This window comes from Nannospalax galili, unplaced genomic scaffold, assembly GCF_000622305.1.
Source record: "Nannospalax galili isolate Female #2095 unplaced genomic scaffold, S.galili_v1.0 scaffold252, whole genome shotgun sequence".
Classification (NCBI taxonomy): domain Eukaryota; kingdom Metazoa; phylum Chordata; class Mammalia; order Rodentia; family Spalacidae; genus Nannospalax; species Nannospalax galili.
This window is the reverse complement of record NW_008333886.1, coordinates 3790169-3807297: the sequence shown is the minus strand read 5'-3', so window position 1 is coordinate 3807297 and position 17129 is coordinate 3790169. Positions and strand designations below refer to the sequence as shown.

The window sequence follows — 17129 nt, the reverse complement described above, 5'->3', positions numbered from 1 at the left end:
CTAGTAAGCAACTACCAGCCATTCGAGAGATGCTACCAGCGACAGCCAGGGAGACTTGTTTCCTCAACCCTTTGATGCCCTTGCTTCACATATGCTCTTCAACTCTGGGACCTTATTCTTGATTCTTTCCCTGCACTGGCCACATTGCTAGAGAGGGTCACAGTGGTGGAAATGGATCCTTCACACGCATCAGAGCAGCTCTGACCACTGCCCCAGTCCTCTCTCGATAGTGGAGAGGCTCTTTCTAGGTGACCCTGTCTACATTTGCTCAGGGTGGCTCGGGCTCACACTGCTGTCAGGAAGGCCTACTATTACCATGCCTCTCCTCTGAAAAGTGCAGTCCATTCAGGCTACAAATCATACAGGCACCTTGGTTTGTCTCCCTCTCTCTGTAACCCCATCACAGGCACCCCAAATTTTTGAGCCCCAGAGTCACTCTGACAACACCTCTGGCCAGATTCACCCTCATACAGTGACATCACACGTTATCTCAGTCGTCTTCAGTCTCTCCTCTTTCTCCAGGGGAAAGGTGTCCTGAGGACTTCCCAAGCTCAGCCACCAACCTTTGGTTTGCTTTCAACTCGTTTGCCCATATTTATCTTCTCAGCAGCCTTGGTGGGTCACCCTGCCTTTTACCTTCCCTTTCTATGGCTAATCAAACACGTTTCTTTCTTTTGCAGTGGCTAACCGGACATATTTAGGTCTTCCTTGTCCTCAAGCAGATCCACCCCCTCCTTTGTTTCTGCTGATACCGAACGCCACTGCTCTGTGCTCTGCAAACTGTAAACAACTATCTAGATTACTGCCTTCGCCTCCTCACATCCCAGTTATGGATTCACTGGAATATGTCTCGGCTCAGATTTCCTCAGCTTCATTTGCTTCTTCTCATGTGTCTCTGGAAATAGGGAACCACGAAGGCCACACATCACAGAAATCAGGGCTGTCCCTAAAACTCCAACCTCCCAGCCACTCTACTTTCATCGTTACAGTCAGATACATTATCTCTTCCTTATATTTTCTACATTCTTTTACCTGGCAAACAATGGTCAGAGATGTCTATCCAGGATGTGCCATGTGGCATGGTATGAAAAATAAAAGCAAAGCTGACCTACTCTGCTTGCTGCATATTCCTCTAGCAGGATTTTCTACAGAAAGGATTTAGTCAGTGCCCTATCAGCAGGGACATTCTCAAATTCACCACACCCCACCCTGTCTCCTAACCATCTGTCTTTCTTTTTGAAGCCCATGTTGAAGTGCTGGCTGGATGGATTAGCTATTATTACCAGCTATGCAGCCCTGGATGGCCTGGCATTCATTATGTAGACCAGGCTGACCTGGAATTTACAGAATTCCCCTGCCTCTGTCTTCCAGTGCTAGGATTAAAGGTGTGTTACCATGCCTGGCCTCATTCTTTTTTAAAGATTTATTTTTATTTATTTGTATGTGTCTCGGTGGGTAAATGTACATATGCATGCAGGTGCCTGATGTAAGAAAAATTAAATACTAATTTTTTCTCTTAAAACCTGTAAAAGTTGGAACTTGGTTTATGACAAGGAATTCTAATCTTTGGATTAAACCACTATATCCTGTAAGACTTTTGTTTAAGGAAAGGCCCTGATGCATTCCTGAACCCGATGGCCTGTGGCAATGGAGTGGGAGGCGGGGTCGGATCCCAGCCAATGGGGAAAAGACACAGTCTTCTTGCCTTAGAGATAAAAGCTTCCTGGTCCTGTGTGCTTGCTGGAGCTTACTGACCACACATCATACCCTTTTGCAAAAGTAAAATCTGCCTTGTGGAGATACTTTTGCTTTGTCCACATGTTCTTTGTGTGGTCCTGGTGGGGTCCTTGGACCTCAGATTTTATTTCTAGCACTGAGGCAGCCAGAGGAAGGTGCTGGATTCCCTAGCATTGTAGTTACAGGTGGTTGTGAACTGCCCAGTGTAGATGCTGAGAACAAAACACAGGTCCTTTGGCAGAGCAGCACGTGCTCTTAACTACTGAGCCATCTCCCCAGGGCCCCTCCACCACATTTTCATTCTTGCCAAAAATCTTTCTGGCCATTGCAAAAACGGGATAATAATTATGTGAAACTTTAAGTAAATGTTATTTTTCTGAGCAAATATATTTTACAGATATGAGCAAAGGGAGCAATTTATCATCTTCTAGTTAAAACTCATCCTCTGAGCCTCTTTGTTGATTTGTATTGAAATTGTTTTCCTAGGTGATGTTTGCTTGGAAATGCAGAGATCAGATGGTTACAAAAGATACCCAAGTATGGGTACCAGCTCCTCAAGGGAAAGTTGCTGGGACTCATTTTTTTCTTACAAGGAACTTGGTGAGGGAAAAATATGTGAAAAGCTTGGATGAGAAATCAGCTTCTAGTCACTGTAGCCTAAGAAATGCTTTTTAGGTGAACCAGAGAAATCCTTCAAAAGCTTCCTCACTTTATACAAGTTTTAACATTTCTCCTGTTGGAACTTGTACATTACAATAATAGTTGGCCTTCCTGATCATCAAAATAAAAAACAAAACCAAAAAACTCTAAAATCACTTGTAGAAGCCAGAGGGGAGGTCAAATATCACTGCAAAACAGTCAATGCATTCTTTGTTCTCAAGGTCAGCCACTTGAGAAATGATTTCCTGTTTGGAGCTACTTTGCAGACTGGCATCACTCGGGTGTCACTGGATGACAGCTCCTCTTGTACAGAAGTTCTTTCTGAAGTTCCCCTGCTCCACAGCAGGTAACCTTGAGCTTCGTTTCTTCTAAGGCCCTATGATTCCATCCTGAGGTGACCCTTAAACTTTGACATCTCAGACTAATAGAGCCCCTCCGACTGAAAGCACAGGTACACAAAGTAATTTCAAAGTTTGTTTCAATGCAAGACTTTATAATGGTGTGGGATTTTTATTCAAGCAGAACGTAACTGTCTAGTAATAGGAAGCAGTGTGGTCTGGGCGACATGGTTCCTATATAGAGATGGCCTAGCACACGCAGTTTGTTCTCTATGTTAAGATCCTCTGTCATGGTTAATTCGATTGTCAGTTTAAGGAGATCTAGAACCACCTAGAAGACATGCCTCTGGGTATATCTATAATGGAGTTTCTACATTGGGCAATTGATATAGGAAGACCCACCCTAATTTGAGTGGCAGCCTTCCACGGGAAAGGCCCTAGACTAATGAAAAGGAGAAAATAAATGGAGCTGAGCACCAGTATTCATATCTCTCTGCTCCTGACTGTGGATGCAAGCCTCAAACTCCTGCCACCAGCAAAGTGATGAACTGTGCCCTCAGAATGTGAGCCAGAATAAACCCTTCCTTCCCTCTAAGTTGCTTTTATCAGGTATTCTGTCACAGCAAGGAAAACAGTAACTAATACACTTTTCAGGGCCATTGGAGAATATTTGAGTTAAGTCTCACTCACCCTTCTGACCATGCAGAATGTTCTCAAATTCTTTGATTCTCATTTGTGTGGTACAGAAGGTCAAATCAGACATAGGTCTGAGAGGCCCTGGCTCTGCCTGAATCCATTCATAAAACAATTTCAACCTTGGATAAGACAAGGTAGTACAAGGAGATGAAGTGCACTGGACGCTGTTTATTTCCTCTGGTCACATGTCCTGATTATTGTGTTTGTATTGACACACTGGAGACCTGGCCCAGAATAGCTAGCTCTGAAACCTCTAAGAAGGTTTTGGCAGGACTGCTGTGGTCAGCATCTCACAGGGCTACTCTGGACCTGGCACCATCAGGAGCATGCAGGAGCTGCGCTGAGAAATTTGATACAGACCAGGCTTACGTCAGAATTTTTTCCTACCACACTTTCCTCTTAATTTTTTTTTTTGGTGGGGGGGATATAGTCTATATTTCTCTATAGTAAGTGTTACAGAACTGACAGAAAGTTGTCCTCTCACGATCCACATGTGTGCTGTGGCATACATGCCCTGCCATTATGTGTGCGCGTGCACACACACACACACACACACACACACACACACTCATTCACAAATAAAATTTGAAAAATCCCAGTTTAAAGGTACAACTTGTAAATGACCCAGAGACTTAGATATTCCTCAACAGTTGGCTTAAATCTACAACTGTAGCCGTTGTCTAATTTGAAAGCCTTCAGTAGCTGAGGAAGCCAGAACTTTGAACTCTGCTTTCCATTTATGGGCTTGGAGTTTGGACTTGGTGAACGCTTCACAGGTGAGCAGCATGGCCCGTCATAATCTTCTGCCTGCTCTTTAGTTACCAGGTTCATCTCAATGAAACAACTATGAGTGTGGCCGAGTCACCCACTGAAGTTAGCAGGGAGATGTTAGCTTTGGTGCTGTTTTACTGACTCAGAATTCTGAAACATGCATTTAGCCATGCTGTGCTGCACCCGACCTGTCCCATCGTGTTGGGAATTCTTATTTCTAGTCAAGTTCTGTGTCATCACGTCCAGTTCCTAGACAAATTAACTGAAGCCCCAAAAGGTCAACACTGATTTTATCCAATGTCCATTTTGTTAGCACCCCCAAATCATTCCCTAAGACACATCAGACTGGCTAACAGAGTTAAAAGCAGCCTTTCGTAATGTGTAATCTGCTCCCAGTTATCCTCTTAAGGAGACAGAAACAGTGGTTTTCACTCAGTGGCATCATAAACTAGATAATGATCCCTTCATAGAGAGCTGTGTGCAAACACAACTCCCAAATAAATCCAAGCACTGTAAGTTATTCCCATCGCAAAGCTGCTCACCTTACAAGTGCCAGTCAACTGCCACAGGATTCCATTTTTTAAAGATTTTACTTTTTACTTACATGTGTATGTGTGTGTGTGTGTGTGTGAATGTGTGTGTCTATACATGTGTGGGTGGGTACCTGTAGAGGCCAGGGGCATAGGAAGCCCTAGAGCTGGCGTTACAGGCAGTTGTGAGCCACCCCCATGAGGGTGCTGGGAACCTAAATTGGGTCCTCTGGAAAAGCAGGAAGTAGCCTTGGCGGCTGAGCCATGTCCCAGCCCCGGACCGCTTTAGATGGTGTTTTCCTCCATTTATAGTTCTCTGAGTTCATAGGTTTCACTGATCCTGTGCATTTATCGTTTTTTGAAACATTTTATCGTTTTTTGAGATATTTTACCATTTTATTGGCACACATTTTCTTTAACAGCCACAAATGCTTTTGAAACCAGGAAAAACAGAAGCAAATGTGTACAGCACATTTCACATTACTTGACAGATGAAGCTCATGGGCTGTTTTGCCTTTTTTGTTGCTGTTGTGGTGGGGGTGGTACAGTGTGTCTTTGGAAATGATACTAAAAAATGAGGAAAACCAGATTTCCCTTTTCACTGAGAAGTTTAAGAAAACTAAAGGGTTTAGATTTGGTTTTTCTTACATTAGATGGAAGTGCTCTTGTCAGCAAATCATGATTTGAGAGCCTACCGGAAACTGACCAACTATTGACTCTGGAAAAGGAGTGGACTGTCAAACTTGAGGAGTGAGGGTCAAGGCTTCTGAGAGTTATAAGAACATGCTTTCAGGATTCCAGTCATGAAATCACGTACATTTTGGTTACTGTTTCTTTTCTAGAATAATTTCAACTTGCAATGGAACTAAAATTCTAGTTCTAGAAGCTCAGATCTTCTGGCACCTCTCCTCTACGGGGTGTGGACTGATGGACAGACACCAGGGGTGCTCTGCAGCTCTACACACCAGCACATAGGGGTGCTCAAAGAATGTCAGTGCCAGGTCTGGAGAGATGACTCAATGGTTAAGAGCACTGGCTGCTCTTGCAGAGGAACTGGGTTCGATTTCCACCACCCACATGGTGGCTAACAACCATCTGTAGCTTCAGTTCCAGGGGATCCGATGCCCTCTTCTGACCTCCATGGGCATTGTACGACATGAGTGCACTTACATACATGCAGGCCATACACATAAATAAATAAATAAATAAATAAATAAATAAATATTAAAAAAGGGACACTATAAATTTCATGATCATGGGACAGTGTGAGAGCACCCAAAATCCTGTTCTGCACATAAACACAATTAGCAGTTGTCACGCATATGAAAACCAAGTATTTCCTAGTCAAGCTTTCCAGGCACTAAATACTTACACTTTGTTTATTAATTTTTTAGTTAACGTAAAAGGTAATGGGTCTCATGTAGCATTTTCACATACACGCCCACTACACTGCTCTACCTGCCCTCTACTGCTCTCCCCCTTTCCTCCAAGGGTCCCGCATCTACGTTCATGACCTGTACTCCAGTCCCCCTTCCTGTTTCCCTCCCCTCCCCCATTTCCCTGGCTTCTTCCTCCACTCACTGCCTTTCCACCTTCAAGCCCTACTTGTATATAATTTAAATCTAGATTCCATATGTGAGAGAAAACGTGTGACTTTTGTCTGAACCTGGCTTATTTTGCTTAACATAATGATCTCCAGTTCTATCCACAAATACTTATCTTTAGTGAAATTCAGATTTTTTGCTGCCTTCTTAAACATGGACCACTTCTGTGTCCAAGGAATTTAGCTAGTTTGTGGGTAAATGTTACTCAGCTCTTACTCTAGAGAACCTTACAGTTTAGTAGGTGAGAATGAGGAAACCCAATGTAGGCCTCTCCTTACCCAGGAGGGGTAAGCCCAAGTGCCCCGTGGATGCTGAAGCCTCAGGCAGTCCTGAACTGTATAGGTACTAGGCTTTTTTGTGACATAATCATATTTACATAAAGTTATAATTTATAAGTTGGGCAGAGAAATAGATGAACAGCGATTATAATAATATAGAACAAGTATACTAATAGATTATGATAAAAGTTATTTATAAATTGTTTTTACCATGATTGGCCACAGGTAATGGGAAATTCTAGAAGGAAGAGCCATGGAAGAATGTGCACACAACAGAGCTAGAAAGTCTTAACTGTGAAGACAACAGCTAAAAACACAGTTGAGGAGCTTATGAAGGTAAAAAGATACTTTCTGCAGGTAGGCAGAGGGTGGTGATGGCCTGGCCTTGGAGAGAGCACAGAATCGAAGGGAGGAAGTCCACAGGTCAAAGGACACGGAGCAGAACACATGTGCAGTCTGGCGGCTACACAGTCTGATAGTGCCAGCTGAAAATAAGCACATGTTGTGTGTAGGGCCTTCACCGATTGTGAGGAGGGGAGGGTGGCGGTGGGCTTCCGAATGGGGAATTTGGGGGATTTTCCACTCTGTGCCTCCCAATGATCTTCTGGTGCAACATAAAAGGCAGGAGACAGTCTCAAGGTTAAAGAAATAAGCCAGGGGAGACAGGAAGAGGGGCGGCATCAGGGCAAGGGAAATGAGAGATGGTGGAGGCAGAGTCTTTATGAGGGCAAAACTCATCCTTGGCACTGCCTTGCATGCGGAAGGAGATTGAGGAGGACAGAGGGTGTCTAGAAGGCCATGATTCTCAAAGGACAGACAGAAGACATGTTAAGGTTAGACCTGGGAAAATCGTCTGATTAGGGAAGAGACACTGGGTAGCACAGTGGGGCTCTGCAGGTCAGTGATGCACAGCTGGGTCACCAGGGCTGCTCCACAACCTTTGCACCCTCATAGTCAGTCCTGGGGCTGCACCTTCTCGGCTGCTGACACCCACCCCCTTCCCAGCTTCCTGTCTCATCCATGTCTCCAGTGAGGTGTCCCCTGACTGTCCCTTCATCATGCTCAGGAAAATGGAGTGAGAAACTTTGTGAGAAGAAAGGAACTCCACAATATGAGAAAGTGAAGGAAGGAGATATTGAAAAGATGATTAATGAAATAAAACAGGATTAAGCTAGGCCCCGCCCAGTTTATCTATTTATTCATTTATTTTTGAGAGAGGGTCTCATGTACCTCAAGCTGACTTTAAATGCACTATGTAGACCAGGCTGGCCTTGAACTCACACAGATCCACACGGTCTCTGCCTGTACTGGGATTAAAGGTATGTGCCACCACAACTGGCTGGACTCCAGTTTCTTAACGGGCACTTTTAAAGCCTAAGTATGAGTCATTAAGATGAAGCAGTGGGCATGAAAATTTGCTATTGTTTTTTAATTTTACCCCAAGGAACTAGCAAAACTAGTCTTTTTAAAATTTAATTAATTAATTAAAAAAAATTTTTTTTTGAGACAGGGTCTCCCTGTAGCTCCAGCTGGCCTGGAACTCACTATGTAGACCAGGCTGGCCTAGAGCTCATAAAAATCCACCTGCCTCTGCCTCCTGAGTGTTGGGATTAAAGGTGGGCACCTCCATGCCTGACAAAACTAGTCTTTCAGATCTTACTTGTCTGATCTCCTCTGAGTTCCACTCAAATCTACCTTTTTATTCACAAACTGGGCAGGTAGCACCCACCTGACCGAATCAAGCTCAGGAATGTATGATTTGGGTTGAGACCCGGAGCAGTGTCTGTCTGAGAGTGTGCGACTAGGAATACCTGATGAGTGACTGAGAAGGGCTGACCAGCTCTGGGAGAGGAGCATTTGAAGAAGGGGATCCAGAGAAGACAGGCTCATTCGTCTCTCACCAGCTGTCCAGCACTGTTTCTCGATTTGGGTACCTCTAGCATATTAGACAGGAAAATTCTTCCCAAGTGTGCAGTTCTTGATGGTGGATTCTAGGTTTAGCATCCCTAGTCTTTGGGAATGGTGAATGTTGGGGCTTGAATGGACTTAGCATTACCTGGGAGATGGTCAGGCACATCTCTGGGTGTGTCTGTGAGGGCATTTCCAGAGGATTAACTGAGGCAGACCACCCTAAATGTGGGCCAACCATCCCCTGGGTTGGGTAATCAAACAGAACAAAAATAAAAAGGGGAAAGTCAATAGCTCAATGGCATTCCCTCTCTGCCTCCTGGCTGCCGTGATGTGTGCAGTGCTCCATGCTCCGTTGTGACAGACAGAACCTCTAAACCACAAGCCACAATTTCTCTTTCCTCTCTTAAGTTGTTCCCATTGGTATTTGTTTATAGCAATGTAAAACTAAGTAGTAACATACCTCCATAAACACACTCACTTGGGGGACTGGAGAGATGGCTTGGTAGTTAAGAGCACTGGCTACTCTTGCAAAGGACCTGGGTTTGGTCCCCAGCACCTATATGGGGACTAACAACCACCTGTAACTGCAGTTCCAAGGGATCCAATGCCCTCTTATGGCCTATGTGGGCACTGCATGCACGTGGTGCATTTACATACAAGCTATCAAAACACTTCCTTCGTTTTTCCTTTTCCTGTCGTCTCACTAATGTATAACTATTCTCACAGACTGTCTGGGGTACTCCATGCTGGGCTGGGTGCTCACTCTGTGGATCTAGGTACTGTGTTAATCACCACTCTTATCATTATCCACTGGGAAGTTACTCATGTCCTTGTACCATTTACAAGACTATAAGCAGTATGGGAACAGGACATGTCTGGCTTTGCCATAGACCTCTCTGTCTAGCACACATACTGCCTGGTACTAAGTGGTCATACGTGGCTAGTTTTTTTTCTTATGAAAATTTCTCACTCTACTATTATAGTATGATGTAAACGCTGGCATTCCAACTTTCTGCATGCTATTCTTTAAACTTTGCATATAAAAATGCTCAACAAATTTGAAGTAAAAAGTTCAATGTCATATTCTTCTGATACTTCAAGATGAACTAAACTGAGAAGGCAATCTGTCATCAGACAGGGACTATATGTTTAAAAAGGGCCATCAAAGTGGCTGGAATTTATGGCACCAGCAAGGAGAAAAAAAAAAAAAGCTGTGACAATGTTCAAATATATCTAAAGCTCATTTATGATTTAAGATTTCTAATTTTTAATACAATTTGACTGTCTTTAAAAATATCAGTCCAGCTGGGTATGGTGATGTATGCCTTTAATCTCAGCACTTAGGAGGCAGAGGCAGGCAGATCTCTTTGAGTTTGAGGTCAGTCTGGTCTACCTGACTAGTTCTAGGCTAGCCAGGGCTGCATGGTGAGACCCTGTCCTAAAAGAAAAAAAAATCAATCCAGGGGCTGTTAAGATGGCTCAGTAAGCAGAGGTGCTTGTTCCTAAGCCTGACAAAAATCAGAATTTGATCCCTGGAACTCACAACATGGAGAGAACTGGATCCCACAAGTTGTCCTCCAACTCGCACAAGTGCATCATGGCTTATGGGCTGTGGAATTCGTGTGACGCCCCACACCCTCTAGGTTGCTGTGAAAAAATTAAATAAAATACAAAATGCATGAACCCATAGCAGACTTTTTGAGACAGGGCGTAGTTAGTCCAGGCTGATCTGAAGCTCATAATGCAGCCTGGTCCTTTTGCATCAGTCTCCCAAATGCTGCGACTACAGGTGTGTACCACTATGTCTGGTTCTAATGGGCAATTTTACCCCATATGGATAATGGTATGCTTTAAGAATAAACTACTTTTAAAAATTTAGACCAGTAATTCTTACTCTTACACTTGTCCGATAATTTGGGTTGACTAGGAGCTTCTATAATACATATTTCTGGAGCTAAGTCTTAGAGACTGAAGTTTACTCAAGCATCCCTCATAATGCTTGAGACTGAAGAAGTCTCATTTTGGGGGGTACAGTACTTTGACTTAAATTTGTAATTAAAGAACACTTCTGTTAAAGCTGGTACTTTTCTATTACCTACTAATTTTCAGAAACTCAAACACGTCATTTCCAAAATTCACAAATAAGTATTTTATGGACTTCAATATTTACCATAGGCTTTGTACTTCTTAAATCTGTGCAATGTAATTGCATATTAAGCATAATTATCTAATTACTGGTAATTTGTAGATAGTGAAGCCCACTTGTTATGCATTAAATTGTGTTCCCAAAAAGAAGGCCTATTGAAATCTTAACTGTAAGGATGTCAAAAGGTGGTTTTATTTGGAAAGAAGGGCCTGTGAGGACTTAACCAAGCTGAGCTCATGAGGTTGGGTGCTATTCACTTAACATGTGTTCTTAAATATTTTGGACACAGACACAGACATACAAATGGGTAAGATAGAAAGAAGGGACAAAAAACAGAGCGCCAAGTGAAGATGGAGGACTGATGTGATGCATCTCATAGAAGAGTGTCAAAGACAGCTGACCAGCCACCCAACAGGAGGCACAGTGGGAACACAGTCTTGACGATACCTTGGTTTCAGCCTTTAGGACTGGAAGACGATAACCTTTTCTTGTTTTAAACTACCCAATTTTAGTACTTTGTTATAGGTCTGGCAAACTAATATGCTATTAAATATACCTGCTTATAAGTACCACCGACTGACTTTGAATCTGTAATACGGAATTTGATTTTTAAAGGACAACCTTTATTAACTAAGGCAAAACTGAGGCCCCTATCCTATCAGGAAAATCTTCCTCCTAGTGTCTTCCACAGCAGATTATTCTCTTCCTGAGAATACCGTCTTTAAAGTTAAATAAATTGAAGTATAATCATTGTATGATGAATCCAAGTATATTAAAATTGTCTCAGAATTTAAAAACTAAAAATGATATGATATAGTAATACCATACACTTTGCTCTTGAAACACTAATTTAAAAGTCTAGTAAAGTCTATTAGTGATATTTAGGATAAATGGTATTTTGAAATACCTATAATAGGTGAAATTTGTGAATCAGACTGTGACAAAGTCACAGCTAATGTGGTCACAACTTAAAGAAATGTGAAATTTCAGATAGAGAGGAATATAAATATCCGTGCAATTAATTTCCCAAATTTCTAGAATCCTCCTGAATTCTGTGTGTGGATACTTTGAGGGTGAAGGGATAAAGAATGCTTGAAGAGGAAAGATTCTTAAGTTTTATTCAGAAAACTCTTTCTGCCATTTTGACAGAGTTGATCTAAGCACGGTGTGATAGGCGTGTGGTGACATTCAACTGTTACTTTGTGGTGCACCCCCCTAGGCTGCTGGGAAAGCCAAAGACTTCCTACTCAGTGTGTGGGTTCAATCTGAGCTGAGCACCCAATTTCTGAAATGTTTGGGACAAGAAATGTTTCCAATTTCAGTTTTCAAAAATAGTATAAGCATAGACTTTAGTGATGGAGCATCTTTAATCCAAAAATTGAACCCGAAATGCTCTGCAATCCAACTTTTTGAGCTCCAACATGTTCAGAAAGATTTGGATTTTGGAGCATTTTAGAACAGGGACTTCTACCTGTATCTACAGGAGACAAGGAAGGAAGGAAGGAAGGAAGGAAGGAAGGAAGGAAGGAAGGAAGGAAGGAAGGAAGGAAGGGCTCTGTGTTTGCTGCTTTCGCTGGGACTCACAGATGTGGCTGAGCTTGGTTTTTGGCGATAGTCTATTTTGGTTCTAGCGTCTAGTCTCCAGGTTTGTGGATCACCAGAGGCAAGGCACAGACATGCATCTTCGCATGCACTCCAGTCACAGTGGTCTCTACGCTGTGGACACAGGTGAGGCAGCAGCTCCCTAAGTGGTTGGGTTCTGCCCTGTGATTTGGAAATGCAACACCTCCAACTGGTGTAGAGATTTTTTCCAATCTTCTTTCCATGTATCCATGTATAGAGTCAAACCACAATGTCCTGAAACAGATCCCTTTTGGTATGTCTGCATGTGAATGTGGGTGTGCACTCGTGCAGGTGTGGGGGCAAGAGGTTAACCTCATGGCCAGTTCCTCAGGAGCCATCCACTTTTGTTTTCTCTTGCTGAACCTGGAGCTCACAGACTAGCCTAGGTTGGTGGGCCAGCAAGCCCCAGGGACCTTCTGTCTCCTGGCACTATAACGGGGCACCACCTCACTAGGCTTTTTCTTTATGTGGATTATGAGATTCAAACTCAGGTCTTCATGCTTGCGGGGCAAGCATTTTACCAACCGGGCTATCTTTCCAGCCCTAAGTCCCTTTTTGCTGGAACTAGCTAGAGTAGGTTCTGTTATATGCAACTGAACTCTGAGCAGGCAGACTACAATTTAGTCTTTCCTATAAACAACCTTTGCTTTCCATTCTTTATTAGAGCACCATTCTGCCAACTTTATACACATTGTGAACAAAACGCTGAAATCCAACTGTTCTTCATAGAACACACACAAAACCTTCAAATTTATATCACAAATGTATTATAAAAATACTCAGAGCAGTCTAAAAATTCTGCTGCCTTTAAAGAAATAGTCTACATTGTCCAATAAAGTAAAAAATATATAAAATGCTAAAATGAAAAGCATGCTGAAATTTACCTATTCCTTCTTGAGAGTATGAACTGGCTTGCTTAATATGCTATGTGAAGAATAAAGGTAATTTCTTTTCTTTATTTATTTTTATTTTATGTGTATAAGTGTTTTGCCTGCATGCCTGTAAGTGCACCCATGTTGTGCAAAGCCAGCAGAAGTCAGAAGAGGGTGTCAAATCCCCTGTAACTGGAGTTATGGATGGTTGTTAGCCACCAGGTGGGTGCTGGAAATTGAACCTAGGTCCTGTGGAAGAGCAGCCAGTTCTCTTAACCACTGAGCCGTTTCTCCAGCTCTGTAATTGCTTTTCTTATAAGGAATTTAATATCTAGCCTTCCAGGTGATTCAAGGGCTGTTGGCTTGGTATTCCTCTTGGCTTATTCTTCTTACCCAGCAAGATGAGGGGGATGATGTTGCTCCCAGGTCAAAAACAAAGCCCCACATTACATCATTGGAAAATCTCCTGAACAAAATGAACCTGTATTGAAAATGATGTCACAACATGGGCAAAGCAAAATGAAATAGAGTAAGAAAATGACGCTGTCGGTGCTGGAACATCTAGGCCCTATGCTGTCACAAGTGAGTCCCTTGGGATCGCTGGACTGAATTTACTCATGCATTTTGTTGTTGTTGTTGTTATTTTGCCTTAAAAAAATCTATCTTTTATTTCCTCTATCCCCCGTCACAATTCCAGGATCTATGTTTCTCTTTCTACAACTCTGGGATCTTTCTTTTTCTCCTCTACCACAACTCTTTATTAATTTTTTCAAAAGCAAGAACTTTTAGTAGAGTGGATATATTTGACTTTTAAAATTTAAACATTATGGAAGACAAGATCTATTTGTGAAGTCTCTGCAATGACCAGCCTGTCACCTGGTCAAAACCCAGTTAGCAAATTCCTGTAAGCCACAGACATTCCTAAATTATGTGCAATTCCTTTACCAAACACACAAACAACCATTCCAAATCCAACTTGATCATAGACGCCAAAGGTAAGAAAGAAATAAGAAAGAAATCTCGATCTTGGGTCTGAACACTGTCTCCAGTGGGTGGAAAGCTCTTTTCTTTAAAAGAGTTACTTCTGAAAAGTGGTGGCATCGATTTCCTATAACCCTCTAAATTATAAAAGTCCTGAAACTATTACATATGTTTATTTGACTACCAGGAAATTGCTAACTTGAAAGTTAAAACTGTTCGGATGAGTAGCCAAAGCAATGAACCTGTAACGACATTTTAAACTTTGTAAAATCTGTTTCTAAACGAAGTGTTTTAGCTGTTGTTCCGCACTCTAAGAACACAGGTCTTTCCTGATTTCCAGTTCCCTGACGGATCAGAGGAGCCTGGGAAATTGCAGACCTTTAAGGGAACCTGGAAGACGGCGCGGAGGGGGCTCCCACCGCCTCCACGTTCCCCAGTCCAGGAGGTTCCAAGCAAAGCCCCCGACCCCCAGGAAGGCCGTCCCCGCCCCAGGGCCCACTGCACCCACTGATCACAGTAGGAAAGGTCACTGGGGCCTGAGTGGGACGATCAGAGAGAGGCGGGGAGGGAGCGAGGACAGGTCCACCCACCCTGAGGGCCCCGGTCGGGCCTAGCGCTCTCCCACCGCGCCGCACCGGGACCCCAACCCGGGCTCGGGGCACCGGGACCCAACCCGGGCTCGGCCGGCCGCGCCGCACTTACCAGCAACAGCTGCAGCAGCAGCAGCGCGCACCGGCTCCCGGGGCTCCGCGCCATCGCCCTGCTCCGCCGCCCTGGCCCCCGGTCCTCGCCCGGCTCCCGGCTCCTTCCGCCCCGCCCTCGGCCGCCCCTCCGCCCCGCCTCCGCCCCGCCCGGGGCGCGGCTCCAGGTGTGGCCCGCAGGAAAGCGCAGCCGGGGGCGCGGGGCGGCGCGGGGCGGGGCCGGTCACCTGGGGTGACGGAGGGCCGGGACCCGGGGTGCCGCCCCGCGAGCTTTCCGCCGGCCCCTCCTCCCCGCTGGGAGCTGCGGGTCACCCCGGCCCGCCAAGGACAAGCAAGCCGGCTGCCCGGAGCTACTGTGGGTGCAGGGGAACCGAGCGCAGGTGACAGCTGACAGGTGACTGACAGGTGACAGGCGTGGGGTTTGTGTCCACGGGGACTTCGGGTGGTGTCTCTGTAAGAGGAATGTGTCTACTCTAATAGAGCCCAGATCCTCTCCAAGAGCAACTGGCTGGAGCCTGTGCAAGCCTCTGCCTTTGTTTCCAGATCTGCCAAATGGGGTTAACACTTTCAATACTTGAAGTTATTGTGCCATTTCTATCAGAAAAATCCTTAAAAAATAAATTATGTGTCCCCGTGAGTGTATGCTGTCTGTGCAGTACCTGTGGAGGCCAGAAGAGGCCATCAGATACCCTGCAAGTGGAGTTACAGGCCCCTGTGATGGATGGATGCTGGGAACTGACCTCAGGTCCTCTGGACTGAGCCATGTCTCCAGAAAAATCTTTATGAGCCATTTTGCAGTGGCTAGAAGTTAAGGATTCAATAAATGATAATTAAAATTATAAGAACATCATTGCAAGGGTAAATGTAAACCCGAGGGTTTTTTTTTTTTTTTTTTTTTTTTAAAGGGACTCACACTGGCTTCAAACTTCCTGTGTAGCCCAGGCTGGCCTCAGACTTGTGATCCTGCTTCAGCCTTCCCAGTTCTGGGCTTACCGTTGTGTGCTACCAGGCCTGCTAAACTCAAGGCTTGCAGAGAGCAGACTGAGTCAGCACAGTGTAGGAAAACCCTAAGCAAGGTCAGCTATGGGTGCTGAAGCGGAGGAAGAGGCAAGCACAGAGGGCTGACTGGAAGCTGGAAAGCTTAACTTGCCGTTAAAGTTGGCTAAACTAGCCCAGTTGCTTTTGAGGACAGCAGTGATCCCCTCTTCTCTCACAGAAGCTACCTTTTGTTCCCCAGTTCCAACCTGGCCGGTTTTCACAGTTCAACGCCCTTGCCATCTCTTATTTATGAGTCCTGTTCTCTCTTGAAGCTGAGAAGCACATTCAGAGTTGTCACTGGCTGACTTACTCTTTGTTTTTGTTTTTATTCATTTATTTGTATGAGTTATTATTGTCTGCATGTGTGTAAGTGCACCGGTGTCATGCAATGCTCATGGAAGACAGAAGAGGGCGTTGGAGCCCCTGGAATGGAGTTAGGATGGTTGTTAACTGGCATATGGATGCTGGGATTCAAACATGGGTCTTCTACAAGAACAGCCAGCGCTCTTAACCACTGAGCCAGCTCTCCAGCCCCTGACTTACTCTTTTTAAAGTGGCTGTTGATAAATAGCTGGGGGCTAAGCTTCCAGGAAGGCTGTGGACTTGGCTCACCACACTGCTGCTCCTGGTGTTTCGTACTGTTCCTGCAGCAGCAGAATGAACTCCCTAGGCTTCGATCAGTTGAATCAGGAGGAAAGAATGCCTTCAAGTTTCTACTCCTTTTTCTTGAGCTAGATGAGTGTGTGAGCACATGCTGGTGATAATTCCCATCCTCATAACGGGGAAAACTCCTAATTAAAGAGAGTAGGCTTTACTAAAATGTGTTTACAAACCATCCCAGGAAGCTTTCTGTCAGCCCTGCCTAAAATGAGTGTTCTTGCCATTGAGCCCTGTAGACGCGTATTTGTGCTTCATTATCAAGACTGCAGGGGCTGTTTTATAATGAAAATAATTGTAGCTTCCAGAGTGGGAAATAGCTACCACAAATTTTATTTCGGTTGGATTAGTCAGCTGCCCCTGGGGACTGTCACAGTCTTCTTGACCACTATTTCGGTTACAGGATCTGTCCTGAGGCATAGAGTTCACAGAGTCCGGGTGTGCACCATCCAGTACCGTAGGATGTTCCTCTTGAATCACTTCCACTATGAAAATCCTAAAGCATAGCGCTCAGTAAGTTGAAGGGACGTTTGGAGCATCAGATAATTCATAGAAAGTTCTCTAGCTCTCGACTTCTTTGTGTTGT

General features: G+C 44.3%; 1 protein-coding gene across 1 annotated transcript in view; it reads right to left on the bottom strand.

Moving 5' to 3' along the window:
- The window catches only part of Dsg2 (desmoglein 2), a 50591-nt gene extending 35647 nt beyond the window's left edge, over nt 1-14944 (bottom strand). The window contains exon 1 of the mRNA XM_017797088.2: nt 14850-14944. Coding sequence (XP_017652577.1) covers nt 14850-14903 — 54 coding nt within the window. The 5' untranslated portion in view covers nt 14904-14944. The remainder of the gene's footprint in view (nt 1-14849) is intronic.
- Nucleotides 14945-17129: the final 2185 nt, after the last annotated feature.